At 44.6% G+C, this 19752-nt stretch overlaps 1 protein-coding gene and 1 long non-coding RNA gene across 5 annotated transcripts in view; one reads left to right on the top strand and one right to left on the bottom strand.

The window, feature by feature from the left end:
• Window positions 1–19752, top strand: part of zranb3 (zinc finger, RAN-binding domain containing 3) — a 59912-nt gene that overhangs the window by 355 nt on the left and 39805 nt on the right. For all 3 annotated transcript variants that reach the window (XM_083550635.1, XM_083550633.1, XM_083550634.1), the window contains 6 exons: window positions 10222–10240; window positions 11501–11679; window positions 12527–12758; window positions 14785–14870; window positions 15624–15795; window positions 18058–18192. In XM_083550635.1, the coding sequence (XP_083406761.1) occupies window positions 10222–10240; window positions 11501–11679; window positions 12527–12758; window positions 14785–14870; window positions 15624–15795; window positions 18058–18192 (823 nt within the window). The remainder of the gene's footprint in view (window positions 1–10221; window positions 10241–11500; window positions 11680–12526; window positions 12759–14784; window positions 14871–15623; window positions 15796–18057; window positions 18193–19752) is intronic.
• The window catches only part of LOC310731239, a 34444-nt gene continuing 15604 nt past the window's right edge, over window positions 913–19752 (bottom strand). The window contains exons 3-7 of one of the 2 annotated variants that reach the window (XR_014535114.1): window positions 12575–12740; window positions 11543–11653; window positions 3393–3467; window positions 2549–2949; window positions 913–2469 (exon numbers count right to left, since the gene is read on the bottom strand). This is a non-coding gene — a long non-coding RNA (uncharacterized lncRNA). Of the gene's footprint in view, window positions 2950–3392; window positions 3468–11542; window positions 11682–12574; window positions 12741–19752 lie in introns of those variants that run through there. The other variant, XR_014535115.1, reaches the window with a different exon arrangement.

The following is a 19752-nucleotide window of genomic DNA, read 5'->3' as shown; positions in this document are numbered from 1 at the left end:
GGTCATTAAACACCCCAGAGCTCTGTATCAACTTTCAATAATAATAAAAAGCGAGTGCAAAAAAATTTGAGTAATATAAAGACACTGTGTGTGAACTCTAAACATGTTTATCCTGAAATTATATGACAGATCAATGATTTTTAGTAAATACATGTATGTTGTCTAAAGTAAATGGATGGATGCATTTCACACCTCCAGACCTTCAGTGGCATCTTCCCTGAATCACTCCATCTCTCAACATCAGCAATATTATACAGTATAACAGAGAGAATCACAAACCGCTGTCTCATACAGCGAGAATGTGTCAAAGACTAAACTAATCGATCCAATCGATAATGAAATTCCTTGTCGTGATCGATTAGTCATGGTGTTCGAGCGAACGCAGCCGCTTGTGAAAGGGCGGAGATTACGGGGTCAACCGCACCCGGAAAAACTGTCACATCAGCACGCTGGATCTGTTCTGTCGGTGTTACGATTACGTTTCTTCGTTCCGTTCTCTTTTTATAGCATCGGTCCGCTACATCAGTAACTTATCTGACGTTCAAATGCTCGTTTTCGTTACAAACGTTTGTATATGAAATTCATGCACGCGTCATTCAATTATTCTACAAAATCCAGTTCACTGTAGCTTCTCGAAGGTCGTCATTTTGTGCAACGATCGTGAAAACAATGCTGTAATATATTTGACATCGATTTCTTTCAAACGTATTGATTTTTCATCTCGCCATCTGCAATTCCCATTGCGCACAATACAAACGCTGATTTGCACAAATCGCTTCATCTTTCATACTCGAGGACTGGTTTTGTTTGTTTGTTTGTTTGTGTTTACAGAAAGGAATCCCCCCCCCCATGCACTCAACAAGCAGCTACAATAAGCTTTATAAAATGTCAAAAAACGTGACTCAATATATCTTCTTTATTTAGACTTTTATACATCAAAATTCTAATTGAGGGTGTTTTGGTTATAATAAGCAAAATATTTGATAAAAAAAACAAAAAAACGTTAAAAGAACAAAAACAAAACAAAAAAAACAACCCTGATTTAATCAAACAATATAATAAGATTCAACTTTATTGTCATTGGTCATGGTACATGTACAGAGCAATCAAATGCAGTTGGCATGTAACCAGAGGTGCATCAGTGCCTATTTACAATAAATGACAGTAAATAAATAGTGTATGAGGTCCATATATACAGGTTTGAGAGTGAAGAAGGTACAGTGGGTAATAATATACTTTTATTTTATTCTGTGCAAATCAGAAGATGATCTACTCAATGACATGATATAGTTATATACAAGTATAAATGTATGATACAGTATAAATATGGGTGCAAACGTGAGTTATGGATGGTGCGAAAAGAAGTGTGTAGTGGATAAGCAGTGCAAAATACACAGAAAGAGACAATGCAGTATTGAATCAGCTGTTCACAGGGGGGAAAAAAAGCTATTCTTCAGTCTGTTTGTGTGGCTCTGAGGCACCTGTAGCTTCTGCCCCAATGGGAGAAGGGTCAATAATCCGTGGTTGGGGTGAGGGGTATCTTAGACGATGCCCCTCGCCCTTTGCAGACAACGTTTATTGTAAATGTTCTCCGTGGTGGGCAGCTGAGTGGCGATGATTCGTCGGGCAGTGCAGCTTCTGTACCACACTGAGATGCAGTTTGGCAAAAGTTCTCCAGTATCCTGTAGCACGGGACTTTTTAAAGACAGGAAAAACAGGTGCTGTTGTGCCTCCCTGATCAGGATAGAAGAGTTCAGGGAGCACGTGGGATCCTCAGAGATGTGGACTCCAAGGAATTAAAGCTGGGTACAGCAGCTCCGTTGATGTGGATGGGAGCGCAGGTGCGATTGCTGGATCGTCAAAAATCCACTATGATCTCTTGCGTCGTCTTGGTGTTGAGTTCCAGGTTATTATCCTCACACCATGCTACTAGGTACCGGATCTCCCCCTGTAAGCCGTCTCATCGTTACCTCTGATCAGGACCACCACGTGGTGTCATCTGCGAACTTAATGGTGCTGTTTGAGGCATAGGCAGGTACGCAGTCGTGGGTGAAAAGGAAGTATAGAAGAGGAGAGAGTACACGCCCCTGAGGAATCCCAGTGCTAAGGGTGAGACTGCAGGAGGTGACGGTGTTCAGTCAGTCTGTCCGTAAAGAAGTTCAGTGTCCAGTTGCAGAGATGTGTGCTAATGTCAAGCTGTATCAGCTTCAAGATTAGCTTGAGCTGAGCTGAAATCAACAAACAAACAATTGTCAATAGTTGCAGCCCCACAATGAACACATCTCAACACGTCTCTTTTCACTGTAGCCACAACCTCATGTTTTTGTTGACGTTCAGGAGTTTCTTAACTCGTCGTTATTGGAGATCAGCAACAGTGTCGTCAGCAAACTTGATGGACGTGGAGGTGGAAGTGACTCAGTACACAACATCATAAAATGATCCCGGCTTTTTCATGCTTTCCGTTTTATTCTGGGAAGTCGAAATAAAGGCTAATGGTGTCTTTCTGTGTATATTCTACAGGAAATTAAACAAATTAGTGGAAACGTACCTTCGGTGCTTGGCCCCCTAATGAGGGCATGCTGTTATTGTATTTGCATTTATACACATGTTTCCAGACCAATCAGAAACAAGTATTTAGCATTCGTGTAATTCGACTTTTTCGATATCTCCACTGTAGAAAACCCTGGCTTTCAGTGTTTCGAGAGCGTCAGTTCGAGAGCTTGTTTAGCTCTGCCGGCGAGTGATTAAACGCAAGCAGACGATGTAATTTACTCCAGCTCCGGGTCGATGTAAGCCAGGTCAGAGCAGTCAGACGCAGATAGTGTTGATGAAGGCTGATCTGTAGCAGGACTGCAGAAAGCCGTGTTCTCTAGGAACGAGGTCAGGCAGTTAATTAACGCTGCTGAACCTCACATGCTTCTCCTCCGGGGACCAGCGTAGCTCTCCTAACTGAGGAGAAATCAGGAGAACTTTGCTTAATGAATGCCTTCTAATTTCATTTGATCCCCCCAGTGAGGGAAAACCTCCCTTCTCTCTCAACCCAATCCACCCCAAAGTCCTGGATTTTCCCAAATACAGGAAAATTTCTTTCCGAGAATGGATCCAATTCACAGCCTTGAGTACATTTTAAACCTTTTGTTCCCCTCCCTCCCTTTCAATTGAGTCCCTTTTCTACCCTATTATCACACGACAGCTTCGCTTAAGTGCTCGTTAGACGTAGTGTAGCGCTGTGAAATCATATCCTTATTAAAAAGCACAATCGACCCCGAACGACTCGGATATTAATCTTTATAATTAACACACCTGCTTCACAGCATCCGAGATTCCTTTAATAACCCGATTCCGAATTATTTTCCTCAAGGTTACCCACAATGGCACGTCGAGAACGCTACCTGAAAAGGAGCGATGCGGCGGCGCTTTAGTCATCCAGCTGTTCGTCTTTCTCGATCTGTAGGTCTTCGGATCACCTGGAAAACATGTTCATGAAAAGTGCAAAACTATTCACCCTCCTTTCCAACACGTTTAATTTTGGTGCTTGTCTACAGGGGTCCGTCTAATTCGCAAGAAGGAAATATTCTCTATTTGTTTACTCTGCCGAATGAAATCGGGAACCGCGTGAAAATGGGAAGAATTCCAAGGTGGTGGTCGAGGGCTGGTGGTCGCAGTGCAACGGATCATAAATCTCACAGTTCGGATCACATTACGGTTTTCGAGTCACGGATCGGTTCATTTTCCGGATCAGCAAAACAGGGGGCGGAGACAAATATAAATTCCTTTCTTTCACCTTAAGAATGGTTACAGCAAAGGAATGATGCAGGAGGCTTCTTAAGTCCTTCTGCTCCTCCCCTAGTCATTGTTGTCGATCGATAAACACTTATGCAAGTGGTGCGGTTTTAAAGGAAACGTCTTGGGAAATCAAGTTCCACATTAAGTTTTTAATTCAAAGGGGAATTCTGTATAAAATCGTTTTCTCGATTCACGTAGCATCATCTTCAAACGATTCCGCTTCTCTTCCCCGCATTTTTTGTATTGATATTTAGCCAATAAAAAAACTTAATTTCTATTTCGATTGCTAGATAAAGTTTGTACCTATAAGATCGGCGTTACGTATTCGGGCGCTCGGCTTTACGCCGTCTTCTTCCTTTTGACGCTCGTTAGCCGGAGAAGCAACCAATAAGATCACGGGACGTTTATTTATTTATTTATTTATGCGTTTTGGCCCGTGGGAAAAATCGAGCTTGCTTGTCTGTAAAGCCATCGCTGTCACTTCAGTTTCCCCCCACACCCATAATAAACGATGCATTCGCCTAATTATATTAATGAATTGTTGGCGTAATCCGCTCGGTTTAGCGCCGAACGTTTATACAGCCTGAGAACGCAAGCAATTAGTTCGGATCTCTGATACATAAATCCATCGCCGCGCGAATCCCGCCGATGCGTTCAGGGAAGTCAGGAAAAAAAATAAAGCACTCGGAGCGAGATGTTAACGAAGCCCCTCGGAGATTAAACCCGCCGACTGTTTTCTTTTTCTTTTTTTTTCTCCCTTTTTTTTCCTTCATAACATCCACGCGGTTTAACGACGGCTTCATTACGAATGGAAGGCAACGAATCCTCCAAATTAAAAGTGCTAATGGTGTAAATTTGCTCTTGCCTGATGATGCAGTGTCGAGGCAGTAAAATCAATGAGGTGCAGTAGGACTAGGCTTATCACACATTCCTGCTTTGGGCTAGAAGAAACCAAGACAAAGGAAAAAACACTCCTGTTCTTACAGAAGAACGGTTGTGGTGATGTTCTGGCACGATTCATTGTGCTTCACAATTCCTTTCCTTTTCTTCCCCCCCTGGAAGAGTTGAAAATGTTTGGAAAGAAATGCAAACAGATGTCCGTGCTTTGGAGAACTTCAACGTGCATGACCTGAGAAAACACTGTACAAAGGTCTGTACAAAACTTAGACCTTTTAACAGCAAACTGAAATGCATAGTGGAAGCTTCCTTGAACTACACTATATGGAACTACACTGTGCACAAAGCGAGCTCCAAGAAGATCTGCTTTACATGTTTTGAAGAGGAAGATCTCGAGTGGCCTGCTATAGAGCTCGGATCTCATCCCTACTGGACACCTTTGGGGTGAATGTGAACGCTGACTTGCACCCCAGACCTCCTCACCTCACCTCCATCAATAGCTGCCTTTACCAACACCTTTGTGTCTTATGAAAACACAGATGTCCACAAGCCCACTCCAAAATCTAGTGGAACATCTTCCCAGAAGAGTGGAGGGAACTTTAAGAGCAATTTGGAACCAAATGTGGAATGCGGTGCTCAAAAAGCATAGTTCTGACCAGGTGTCTGCAAACTTCTGGCAATACAGTGTAGTCTAGGGGCTGAGAAGCTACATGTAGATTTACGTCTGGCTGCTCCTCACAACCACTGTGCAATTCAAAGTACCTCGTTACTAAAAAAGCGATAAAATGTACAACCGAGAGTTTTAACGCCGGAAGTTACAGAAAACAAATCGAGGCTCGGCTCTCGTGCAATTCAGGTTTCACCATAGGAACAAGAAGGAACCTAAACAACTAAACAGGAGAGAGTTAAGGGCCTTGCTCAAGGGCCCGGCAGCTTGTTGGTACCGGGATTTAAACTTCGACCTGAAAATCCAATGCCTTAAGTCTTAAGCAGCTCAGGACTGCATTGGATTTGTTTCGCAGTCAAATCTAAAATCTCGCTGCTGCTGTTTTGACATATCGATTCTCTCTCTCTCTCTCTCTCTTTCTCCAGTAGTAGCACTTTCTATACTCTCTATAGGGCAGCCTCATAGTGTGTCCAGGCATAACCGAGAGGCTTTGTCTATTGCTGGAGCTGCAGCGTCTTTAGTAAATGTATCATCTATCTATTATTACTGCCGTGTTACTCACAAGCCGGTAGATATATTGGCTTTGGACAAAAAAAAAAAAAAAAGGAGTGTGGACCTTGTCATAGTCTAAAGTCCGTAGCGTATATCGTCAGAGCTCTGACCCGACTTCCATGTTGGCCTGTAAATAATCAGAGGGTCCTAAACGAGACGACGCCCGAGACGAGCCGCGCGTCTGCCTAGAACTGAATGGCGTAATCTTCCCCCGCTGATTGCGAGCCGAAGCGCAACGCCGCAAATGCCGCGGGACTCCAGATTAGCATACGCCGTGCTGACACAATTACGGCGCTTAATGAGCCCCGAACGCCGCTCGGCGCATTAACCTGCCACGGCGGCACTTCCTGCCCCTCCGCCACCTCTCAGCTCCAGAAATATGTATCCGTCTTCAACCGCGGCTTCGAAAGCGGCGCTCGCAGGGCCGATCGATACGATGAGTCTATCATTTTGTAACAACCTGTCAATCAGAGCATTTTGTAACAACCGCGTTACGAACGCACGGGAAAGGAACCCTACAGAGATACTTCAAGATCAAGGCTAATTGTAGAACAAAGGCAGTTTTGCAAGCACCCTGCTGGAGATGAGATTGCTCCAAAGGAAGCATTTTAAATAATTTGCCTTCAAATAATTGATTCCGCTCAGGGTTGTGTAGAGTGAATATACCCCCCAAATGGTTGTGTGCCTGCTCTGACATTAATAACAATATCCATGGGCAATCTTTGAGGGTTAAGGGTCTTGCTCAAGGGCCCAGCATTAGCTGGCCGGTGGTGCTGGGATTTGAATTCGCCACCTTCCAAACAGAAGTCCGGCGTCTCAACTCCTACCAGCTCCTAATTGTACACATACATTCACCAGCTTTCTCCATGACAATGGAAAAAATTTTTTTTTCTACTTGTTGTTTGCTTGTATACATCTACACTATATGGACAAAAGTATTGGAACACCTGACCTTTCCTGCCAAATGTGGTTCTTCTCCAAACCCAAATCCCAAATCTGCTCCATCCGTACAATGCTCCTGTGCACGAAGCGAGCTCTGTGAAGATCTCGAGTGGCCTGCTATAGAGCGCTGATCTCCTCTCTACCGATACCCAGGTCTCCTCACCTCACCTACATCAGTACCTGCCTTTACCAACACCCTTGTGTCTGATGAACACAAATCCCCACAAGCCCACTCCAAAATCTAGTGAAACATCTTCCCAGAAGAGTGAGGGGAACTTTAAGAGCAAATTGTAACTCTCCAGGTACATTTAATAGTTTTTTTTTTTCCCACCCATAATGAGTGCAGGATTACGAGTATTAGTTTGAACGTAAATAATTTTGGGAACTGCGTTGTGTATAAATCAGTGGCGCTGCTTTAAGCTCCTCCGTTCTCCATCTCCTCAATCCTTCTGTCTTTTTTTTTTTTTTGTTGTTGACTGAACAAGCTGTCCAGATACAAAAAGAACACGACGAGGCCCTTTCACCATAATCGACTCTTAGCAATTATCCAGGGTTACTTGTTTTGCGCGCAGCGAGGCGAGGCGGGATCGGGCGACTCGACTCGACACTTGAACCCCGTGCATACCCGAGATAACATTTTAAAACGGCGCAGAGAAGCGAAAAGGTCTTCAGGTGTCAGGAAAAAAAAACCCCGACCGGGCCGTCGCGAGCCGGCTTATTTAAAGAAGAGTGATTAATGAGCATGGAAATGGCACGCGGCACACACACACACACACACACACACACACACACACACACACACACGCCCGCTTGGGTATTCACACAAACATGAACGCACACACCTGCGCTACTGTTGGATTAATTAGAAGAAAACAACACAGGCCACATTAATCATGTTCTCCCATATTAGAAGGTGGGGAAAAAGGGATGAAGAGTGTGTTCTGCTTTCTGACATCTCAGTCACTTTCTTTCTCCCCCCCCAGAATGCATCATCCTGCCATTGTTTTGTCTACACGTGTCTCGATATCCCACTTTCTTCTGTCTTTTTTCTCTTTCTCGGCACGATTCCCTTTTTATTAGGTATCCGAAAAGTAGGACAAAAACGGCAGCGGATTCAGCCGCATAAAAGCGTCTCACGTTCAGCTGCATATAAAGAATTGGCTTCTAAAAAGAAAAGAAAAAACTGGAGGAAATTGAAAATATTCGAAGACATCTGTAACCTTTTAAACTCTACCGAATCTACCGGGTTAAGTGTTTTGTAACTATAAGCCACAGCGAATCTATCCACAGTGAATTTACCTGAAACGGCACAAACGGAACAAACTGAGAAAAGCATAATTGTCTAAAATAAATCTTGATTTGATTTGTTCATTCGTTGTTTGCCATTTCTCAGAGATTGCTTGCGTGGTGCAGGCAAACCCAGGACGACGTGGTGTTCCCGATAAACCGTAGATAAACCGTCGCTGTCCTTTTAGTCACCGTTTGAAGTTGAATCACGGGCTGATCTCGGACCCCCGGGATGCTTCTCGATAACGCAATCGAGGTTGCAGAAAAGACGGAGCTCACTCCAGGAACGCTGGGTGTAGGGCAGGGGGGCGATGGGTTGCTAATCTAACGCAGGGCATCGAACCCAACCAGACCGAGGGGCAATTTATTGCAGAACCTGGACAAACCCCTGCTCAAAATGGAGATCATGCAGAAAAGTCATCCAAGATGATCGTGGAGCAGTGGGGTGCTGAGGAGGAACCAATATATCAGCCATTAAACCATGGATTAAAGTTGACACCGACTTGTCCTTCGAGGCAGGTTCTTTACAGGACCTAGTTGTCCACGTTCCACAGGAGATTTTCTGAGAACATTGTCCCTCGGTGTGATCTTGGGCTATTTTGCAAGTCTTTTGGATACGAGGCTGATACCATTGCTATTCATGAAAAACCTTCGAAACAGTCGTGGCCCCGCTTAAAACTCATTTGGTACCAAACAAAACCTATTCAAAAGACCCTTCTGCCTGTCGAAAACCCATTTTACTCATTTCACACGTAGGCAAAATCGAAACGTACCGTAATAAGTGCAGACTCGGTAAAGATAGCGCCGAACGTACAGGTGGGTTCGAGACAAACAGGACACGCAAGAGTTTGCATTTTGTTTCACTGATTTATGCTCTACCTGTAGGTGGCGTCATGTCAGGATAAACACGTGCTTCCTACAAACCTGCAACCGGAAACCTCAGCACTCCGTCCTTTCGATACCCACCCTCCCCCCCTTTCCGGGTGATGCAATTTTGTCACGTTTCCTCCTACCACCTTCATGATGACACCACACCTCTTTTCTTTCACACCATTAGAGCGTGAGGTTTCTTCATATACCCTGGCATGTCTGGTAGACATCACGTAATGGATGGCAGCTCATCACGCTGAATCCCAGCGAGACCGAGCTGCTGGATATTTGTGGCAGCACTTGTCCACGGTTGCTTCTTTTGTCGACTTTCTCGCGCTTGGAAAGACTTGCGTTACGCACTTTATTTATAGATGAAAACGTCAAATCTTTGATTAGAACATTGATCTCGGGGAGGACGGGAGTCCGTTCAGTCCATCGAGTAAACGGTAAAGTCGAGAGTAACGAGAGACACGCTTTTCCAACAATCGGTACAAACTCCAGCTGCTGCTCTTTCACCAGACCCTCATTTTATTATCATTTTTTTAAACCAAAAAGAATCCATGCAGCAAGAAAACACTAATTCCGTGTCAAAAGACTCTAATGAAAAAACATGAGGGACAGGACTGGGACCTGCCTTTGTAGCCCTTTCGGACCAATGGGTTTGAGCGTTTTTGTATGTTCTGAGATGCGTTTCCGCAGTTGTTTGAGTTACTGTAGGCTTCATGATGACCGAATCACGATTATGAAAATCGGATCAAAGATTGAAGAATCGCGGCCCGGACCGGCTGAGATCCTCCGTTATAGAAAACGAACCGACGCCTTCAACCCGAAGAATTCATCAGCGCCGCGGTCCGTTAATTAACGCTCCGTGCTCCTACACCGATCGCTGGTGCATTTTAATTGGATTTTGAGTACCAGGTGTGCGAAACTAGATTGAACACCGCTCGCAAGACAGGAAGCTCTGTTTTCACACCACCTGGCCCGATCGATACTTCCGCCTCCCCGGACATCGATTGTAGGCAGAACTGAAAAGCGTAATTTGCAGGGTAATTATCTGGGGCACTGCTTATGACTGTGCTTTTTGATCACCTCCTGAGGCATTTCAGCATCTAAAACAAGACAGAGGTGGAGAAAAATTCACCTGTATTTTATTCTGATATATAATAATATATTATTACATATTTTTAATTCCTTGTGTTCTCTTTGTTTTTGTCTCGCAGGTGTTTGATTGCCGACGAGGTAAGCCAGATCTTTTTTTTTTTTTTTTTTTTTTAATTGGGGGTCGTCTGTTGCTTTTCACGACACTTTAATACAAGGAAAGGTCAAACACTGAGGCTTTAACTACATATTTAGCAGTTTTAGGACTAATTCGTTATATTCCTTATTCTACTCTCAGAGGTCTCAATAATTAGCACGAGAAATTCCGTCGTTTTTATGATCCTGTACGCTAAAACGCTTTTGATCCCTTTCGGCTTACAAAGTGTCCTGCGCCATTTTTCGTATTCGATCGCTCAAAGTCTCTGCATCTCGGGTCAAGTTTGATTGTGGACCCAAAACGAATTGCGAACGCAAAACAAGTCTTGGTTGCACACGTGCGCACACCCTTTTTTGCACGCGACCGGGAAAGCGAAAATTCAAAAAGTCTGATTCGTCGACGATTCGAATGAAGGATTTTCTTCACGTTTTTCTCTGTGCTGTCGAATCCGTGGAATCAACAAAGAGTTCAGAAAGCATGCGCAGGGTTCCCCCTGTCGGCAAAAAGTATCGATCAGGGAGTCGGCTAAGAGACGTCCAGCAACCTTAAAGGACTTGTCTGACAAATACCAGTCAATATACTTCTGCATATAACAACATTCTCTCGTTATTCTGACCTGTCTGGGCTACTTCACCAGAAGTGCATCAAAATGCATTATGTCCTGATGGGATTTACATTTACGCCAGTAAAAGCTGTATAATATAAACTGTCTCATTTATACAGCTGAGCAGTGGAGGGCTTTGCTCAGGGGCCCAGGAGCTGGGCGCTTGGTGCTACTGGGATTTAAACTCGCAACGTTCCGATCAGGAGTCAGTGTTTTGACCACTAAGCTACCACTTCCCTGATTGTAGAACAAGTTACTTTGAAGATCAGACCACTGGTGAAGCATGGTGGTGGTGGAATCCTGCTATGTGGCTGTCAATGACGATGTGACTCGTTGGAATTATGGGAATCTTCAAATACCAGTCTATCAACAGGATCTCGGTAAACATAGCCATCATTTTTGGAGAGAATCACTCGCAGTTTGATCGAGGGATCAAACATTTCTTTAGGGAAGATGGGCATCAGAAGTTAACAGACTCTCAAAGTGCTGGGGTGAAGAGTGTGTGCACACTTGCAACCAGGTCATTTTCAGGTCACGTTTCGTTTTTTTTTTTTTTTTTAACAGCTAGAAAGGTGAAATCAAGATCGACTGTATATCGATCCACCCGTTAAACCAAATCGTTTTCTTGTGAATTTTGAAGATGGGGCTCGGGAAGACCGTGCAGGCCATTTCAGTGGCGTACCTCTACAGACACGAGTGGCCTCTGCTGATCGTAGTTCCGTCTTCGATGAAGTACCCGTGGATCGAGGAGCTGGAGCGCTGGATACCCGAGCTGCTTCCTGACGACATCAACCTGGTGGAAAGTAAATCTGATATCATGTATGTCCAATTATTTTTTTTTTATCTATTTCTTTATTTTCTTCTTGAAGGACATGATGCATTGAAGAGTAATTGGGTAGTGGTGTCTTTTCTTTCTTTTTTATTATTTTTTATAATGGATTGAGCTCAGGCTTAGTGCAGAGGCAGAGTTGTTTGTGAGCAAACTAAACTTTCTTGCACTAAACCGTCCCATAAATCCACAAGAACCAAAGGCCTTTTTAAAAAAATATTTATAGCGAGCTGGCATTTGGTAGGAGTTGATATATGTGTGTGTGTGCTATGTGTTGAGCAAAAGCTCATGCTCCTTTGCCTGGATATATCGAGAAGGCGGAGTTGTGCAGGCGCGGGGGTCTTGTTGCCTTTTTGCCCGTTATCGACGCTTTCTAAAACGAGCCGCTCATCCCAAAGATCTCGGCCTGGGGTCGATCCGACCCGCTCTCGGCTGCCATGGCAACGGCTACTCGACCGGCCTTGTGTTTGTGGTGTTTTAACTCCGATGGCCTACGGGACAAACACAGCAGGGGGGAAAAAATAGCTACTGCCAAGAGGGTAGACGGTGCAAAAGAAATGGCTTCTACTATAAGAATCCACAGAGCAAAAAATAAATAATAGTGTGAGAATAAATGAATTTATGGGCAGCTTAGTGAAGGTTTAATGGATTGTGCTGGACTGAAAGGTCAGTAGAAAGAAAAGTAAAAATTTGAGCTTAAACAAGAAGCTTTACTTGATTCCCACTCCCCTCGAAAGCAACGGTCCTCGTTTGGTAAAATATAATCCGTGTGCTGTGTATCTAGTTATTTATATACATCGTGTGCCTGGTGAGTTGTGACGCTGCGAGTAATTTTAGGGGGATCAGCCGGAGCAAGGTGACAGTTCTGGGCTACGGGCTGCTCACCAACGACGCGCAGTCCCTGGTGGACTCGCTGAAGAAGCAGCGCTTCGGCGTGGTCATAGTGGACGAGTCGCACTACATGAAGTCCCGGAACGCAGCGAGGACGAAGATCCTGGTCCCTCTGATCCAGAACACCAAACGTGCAATTCTGCTTACAGGAACCCCGGCACTGGGCAGACCAGAAGAGGTAAGAGTTAAACATTTACCATATACAAAAATATATTTAATACCAATCAGTCATAACATTATTGCCACCTGCCTAATAGTGTGTAGGTCCCCTTTTGCTGCCAAAACAGTCCTGACCCATCGAGCATAAACACACGGCCCAGCCTTCGCTCCCCACGTGCACCACTGTTCCTTTTTTTGGATCACTTTTGATAGACACTGACCACCGAGACGTCTAGCCGTCACAATTTGGCCCTCAAACTCGCTCAAATCCTTACGCTCGCCCATTTTCCCTGCTTCCAACATCAACTTTGCTGCCTAATAAATCCCACCCGCTGACAAGTGCCCTGATGGAATGGTAGATATAACCACTTTTCTTTAGCTTTACATCCTCAGATCCATATTTTTACCTCCACACTGCTGCTCATTGACTAATTTATCTTCTTTCTTGAACTCGAGATATGTGACACCAAAGGGCTTTTCCACTGAAACAATCAGCAGTCTGATTTTTACCATTTTCAGCCGTCATGTGGCTGCAGAATGTCTAATTATTTGTTCTCCACCTTTCTGTATCATATCATATCATATATCATATTATATCATACCACCCAGGACATTTTTTTTTCCTCGTTTCAGCTTGTTCCAGTTTTATAGGTGTAGATATTTACTTCCCTCGGAGCACCAGAGCTGAACACACTGTGTGTGTGTGTGTGTGTGTGTGTGTGTGTGTGTGTGTCTTGTTCTCATTCTCTGCTAAGCACAGCATCCATCTCTGCTTTTATTACGATCTGCAAAAACTGTGACTGGACAGAGGGAATGAATGTCAGTTTCTGTCAGTTTCTCTCTCTCTCGCTCTCTCTCTCTCTCTCTCTCTCTCTCTCTCTCTCTCTCTCTCTCTCTCTCTCTCGTGGCACAGTGCCAAGCTTTGAACACATTTGCTTGGAGAAATGAGCAGATGGAACCTGGATTTATATAATTGCTGCTGATTATTCCCAGGAAAAAAGAAAAAGAAAAAGAAAGGCAAAAAAAATTCCATTGAAACACCAGCCACCGATAGCGAGGTATCAAAGGAAGCCGTGCTAAACCTCAGATACAGACCGAGTCCCAGCCAACAATAGAGCTGCGAAACACCATTTACACCCTCTGGCTGTTTTCTCACTATTTCTCTAGTACTCTCCAAAGAACTGCATTCCTGCTCGGGGGGGTGGTGGTGGTGGTGGTGGTGGTGGCGGGGGGGGTCTACAGAAGCTTATTTTTGAAGCAGCCCCAGACTCGTTATTGTCGTCGTTCACTGCAGGTTTTCGTTACACAATATCCTTTCTTCAAACTGCTCCATCCCACTTCTACAGCTGATCCAAGACGAGTGATTTCACGCACCAACATCTCAATACTGACATCTGGTAGAATCTGACGTGAACTTAAAAAGAGTGAACAGATGACTGAATGAACTCTCTGTAAAAGCGTTTCTCAACTTCCAGAAATATTGGGACACCCGGCGCACGACGAGATGCGGAAGCGTGAGATTGGAACCCGTTCCAGCTTGACAATGCACCTGTGCACAAAGCCAGCTCCGTGAAGATCTGCTTTGCACGGGTTGGACCGGAAGATCTCCCGATCTCTGACTGCACCCCAGGCCTCCTCACCTCACCTACATCAAGTCCTGACTTTACCCTCACCGCTGAACAAGCACAAATCTCACCAAAATCTAGTGGAACACCTTCCCAGAAGAGTGGATTCTTATTTTAGGTGTCCACAAACTTTTGTTTATAGTGTCTACCTTCCACTTATACAATTAAGTAACAAAAAGTCTGACGTTCCTCAGTCCAGAAAACGGAGACGGCAAGGCCACACGGTCAGCAGGCGTTCGGAAGAACGGGCGCGGTTCTGGTGAAAACACTTTCCGGTTTTGACCAACGAGCCTCGAAATCGATTTCTTCATTTATACAATTCACAATTCCGACTGATTCTTTATTTAGAATCTACAAAACCTGATCTCTCTCTCTCTCTCTCTCTCTCTCTTTCTCTTTCTCTCTCTCTTTTCCTCGCAGCTCTTCATGCAGATCGACGCGTTGTACCCGAGGCGCTTCGGCACGTGGAGCGAGTACGCCAAGAAATACTGCAACGCTCACTACAGGTGAACACCTCCCTCCCGTTCCGCTCGGACGCTTCCTGACAAAAAAAAACACAAGTTCCACTAACGAGGAAATTTATTCATCGCTGCTAATTAGTTTTCTCGTTTCCTAATTACAGGGTGTGTAAACGATACCAACCGGTGTATAATTATTATTATTTTTTTAAAACCTTTGCGCTTCATTAATCCAACAACAGAAAGAAATTCTTGCGTCTGTTATTACACTACAACCAGTTTGTCCAAAAGTTTGTGGACACACCGACAAAGATTCGTCACTAGGTTTTATGGAGATTTGCAGACGCTTGGTGCCAAGGTAGGTGAGGTGAGGAGGCCGTTGTTCGATAGGGTCGAGGGGCAGAGCGCGATAGCAGGAGATTTTCCACTCCAAGTTATATCATCATGGCGCTGGCTTTGTGCACAGAGGCATTGTCATGCTGGAACAGGTTTGGGTCTCGAATAAACCTGTGTGTTGGTGGAAAGTTTTCTGTAAAGCAAAAGGGTGTGTACATTAAATGCTCCTGAAGCCTGGCTGCAAGTCACTCTGAGCTTCTCCATTATTTACTGCTCATTATCGCTCTCAGTCTCACACACACACACACACACACACACTCTCAGGGTTGTAAAGAACTCATCGTAATGAGGTGCTTGAAAGTGTGAGAAGAGCACCAAGTGTGTGCGTGTGATTAAATGTGTGTTTAATGACAGAGCTGCTCCCGAGTAGCCAACGATGAGGTAAATGTGTGTGTGTGTGTGTAGATTCTTCGGGAGCAGGCGTCAGTGGGATTGCCGTGGAGCATCTCATCTGGACGAGCTGCACCAGAGGCTCAGCGAGATCATGATCCGCAGACTTAAAGCCGAAGTGCTCACACAGCTGCCGGCCAAAATCCGCCAGAGAATCCCTTTCGACCTGCCAAAAGAGGCGGCCAAGGTACACACACACACACACACACGGCATCACGACACACCCGTAAGTCCACTTCAAACAAACCCCAGTGAGCAGCACACACCGACATGCAGCGTCACCGAATAAACGCAATCTAATAATAAACGGACAAAAAATTTGATTGGTTCATATTCAAGAAAGTATTTTTATTATACGGACAAAAGTTTGTGGACATCTGACCGTTTAGTCAGCACTTTTGATAGAATCTGACCACCGCACACTAGGAAACACGCCACAAGAGCTGCAGTGTCGGAGACGCTCTGCCCCAGTCGTCTAGACGTCACAATTTGTCAAACCCGCTCAAATCCTTACGCTCGCCCATTTTTCCTGCTTCGAACACGTCAACTTCGAGGACAAAATGTTCCCTACCTGCCTAAAATATCCCACCCATTAACAGGTGATGAAGAGATAATCACACACACACTCACGCATGCAGAAACACTCCGACACCGATATTCGCACGTACGTCAACGCAAGAACACATGCTCATTGATTCCCTAAGACACATTCATAAACGCACGCGGCGGAAAAACTTCACACTCACACGTTTTCTCTTTCACACACACACCCATACGCTAACGTTTCCAATCATCCAATCTGAGACGAGAGCGAATCAGACAGTCTAAATATAGCGCTAATTACCTCTCCATAACCGCTCCGTGGCTGTTGCTAGGCGATCGTATTCGATTAGCACTAATTATCATTTTATCTCACTTGTCCATGTTTACAGTTTTTTTTTTCCTCCTCCCTTTTCACTCTTTCTCTCTCTCTCTCTCTCTCTCTCTCTCTCTCTCTCTCTTTTCCTCCTCTCTTTTTAAGCTCTGAGCTGTCAGCACGTTATTCAGAGGAAAACGCATTTCTCGATTCATATTTTGTTCTTATGAAGCTTTAAAAAAAAAAATTCTAAGTAGCCAGTTTTTTATATTTCTCATAGTCAGCGGGTTACTACGTTAATAACGTGCGATTTAGAGTCGAATCATTCATACATTTGTTCCTTCATTTCTCTCAATCGAGGTGACGGTGGAATCGGAAATCTGCAGAAGTCACGACGACGCCACATCTCAATGTCGAGGTGTCGGTGAATGGAAGAAAGAAAGGAGGGAAGGAAGAAATAAAGGAAGGATGGCTCCTCGTGCACTGTTATAACAGACACGTTCACATTCGCTTTAAAATCGGCTTTTCCGATTGGCCCATTCCATTTGTACTTTAGTGCATGTAATTATACAAAGGTGAAGGTGATACAGCGCCCCCGGTAAACAGAAGCTTAAGGGCCCCAAGTGTGGCTGCTTGATGAAACTGGGGCTTGAACCAACGACCTTCCGATCAGTAACCCAGAGCCTTTGGCTACATTTACATTAATCCGACTAAAAGAAACGCCATCTCAGTGTGGAGAATATGCATTTCCAGAATCTAGCGTCTGTACGATCCCACGTCAGGCGTAAACATCTGTCAGATTCCACCTCGTTCTCTCTCTGTCTTTATCAATTTGTTGGTTGTGTTCAATCAAGGTTGTGTTTTTTTTCTGACAACATATTGTGATGTTTGTGTGTGTGTGTGGGAGTGGGAACATCTTACCGATTTTCATCTATCCACTTCCCATGCAAAAAAAAAAAAAACTTGAACACGTGTACATACACGAGCAGGATTGTCACGCCGTAAGACGCAGGACTGCGAATTGTAACCAAGCCGATCCTGGCGCAATGAAGCGGGGGGGGGAAAGTGTGTGTGTGTGTGTGTGTGTGTGTACTCTCATAAAGGGAATATTAATACCGGTAAAGGTTTGTGTCTGTATCCATGAAGATGTGTGGGTGTACAGCAACAGTACTGGGGTGTTTCTGTGTGTTGGTGGGCACATTTCTGTGTGTCCATGAAGGTAGTACAACAGCTAGAGGTGTGTGTGTGGGTATGTGTGTGTGTGTGTGTGTGTGTGTGAGAGATTTATTACACCAGTGCTGTGCGCTTCCAAATTCCCCTGCTGCTGTCACAGGTCACATGACCTAGTGATAGTGAGCTGATTTTCTAGAACATCAGGGATCTTGTCCCTTCTCCCCCCTCCCCCATGCAACACACACACCTAAACACACACTGAGATAAGAAGTACGCCGAGTGGAAGGTAGGGCACATTGGACTCATTAATTTTTCTGGCCCCTATAACCAAAAAAAAAAAAAGACAATAGTATAACTCCTCTCTCTCTCTCTCTCTCTCTCTCTCTCTGTCTCTCTCTCTCTCTGTCTCTGTGTTTTCAGGAAGCCAGCTCCAGCTTGGAGAAGTGGGAGAGTTTAATGCGCTCTGTGGTCTCAGGCGGGTCGGAGAACGAGAACCCGTTCACTGAAGTCATGGGTCTCATCACGCAGATGTACAAGCAGACCGCAATAGCTAAGGTACGTCAGAAAACCCGACGTATGGGCGGGTGGCAGCTCAGTGGTTAAGATGAGACCGGGAGCTCAAGCCTCGGTATCACTAAGCTGCCACTTTTGAGCAAGGCCATAAACCCCATGTGCTCTGACCCCCAGCTTCTTAAAATGTAAGGTACCATAAAGAGAGAGAAATGTGCAGTTTTTACAGAAACTGGTAAATATATATATATATATATATATATATATATATATATATATATATATATATATATATGGGGAAAGTGGTCTGGACTTTCCTCAGCTGCTACGCTTCACCAGCATAAATCAGGCTTCGGCTTTCCGAACCGTCTGCGCCGGTAGCCCACCTATCGATTGGTCGCGAGTGCGGTCTAGTCGATCCAATCTGACGTTAGATTCCGCCCACTGCTTTTGATGGATGATGTTGACGGATTTAATTATTTCACAGCACGCATCGACGGCCTCAGCGTCAACTAAACGAGTATCGAAACATATAATTCGATACCGAAATAGTCCCCGTCTACAAACGGTCGTATAACAAAACGTACAGTGGGAGGTTTAGTTGTTGTTGTTGTTGTTTTTCTTCTCATGAAACATCAGTACAGAATATATCTGCGCAAAGGGCCACGTTTCTTTGCACGCATCAGTCTCATTAATTTTGTAAGGTTAGTAGTTTATCACACTATGTATAATTCACAGCAGAAAACGGTAAGTTAGCGACCACCCACTTCCCACTGTATATGTACAGCTGCAGACTCGCCTTTCACAGGATTAGAAGTCTGGTTAAAATGACACCAATCGGCTGCGTTTGATGCCAGTCAGTCCTACGTCTGCAAAAAAAACCCATCCTGAAACTCCTCGTGTGTTGGGCGCGCTCTAATGCGATTCAGTGATGGGCTCCGAATCTCCCAGTGCTGAGACACATGTTGAAAAAGAAAGCTTGATGGTGCGTGAAGACAAGAGGGATTTGATCGGAGACTAAGGACACAGTGTTAGCAAGAGATATGCGCCTGGGAGTCCTTCTGAAATGTCTTTCTTCAAGTTATATATTTTTCAATATCCCGGAATATCAGATTCAGATACTTGTTCTTTTTTTCCTGGTCACGTAATTCTGGGTAGGAACGTCGTTAATGTCGTCTTTACAGCAGACGGCAAAAAGCAGGTAGTTTAAACATTCAAACGTGGATTTATTTTGCCTTTGAATGCATAAATATTATGAAAGTTCCTCCTTCAGACAGCCTTAGTGTATATCGTATTGCCAGTGACCCCCTGCTGTGCAGCCCATTCTTTAGTCTTCCAGCAGAGCCTTTGTGCCTAGCGGGGAGTTGGAGTGGAAAGCACACACACACACACACACACACACACACACACAGAATATGCTTAGCTCTTAGCTCAAACCATCTAGTCCCAAGACACACGAATTGCTGAATCATTCAGGCTACTAGCGAGATACCGATACGCTATGCAGCAGCCTGCAAATCAGAGTCTAAGCGCTATTTTGTGTCATTCTATACACGTTTGCCTCTGGAAAAACACGGCTTAACATCTTTAACGTCGTTTGTAATA

The sequence above is a fragment of the Silurus aristotelis genome, assembly GCF_946808225.1.
Source record: "Silurus aristotelis genome assembly, chromosome: 9".
Taxonomy (NCBI): Eukaryota; Metazoa; Chordata; class Actinopteri; order Siluriformes; family Siluridae; genus Silurus; species Silurus aristotelis.
The sequence above is the reverse complement of the archived record's forward strand: the minus strand, read 5'-3'. Positions and strand labels throughout refer to the sequence as shown.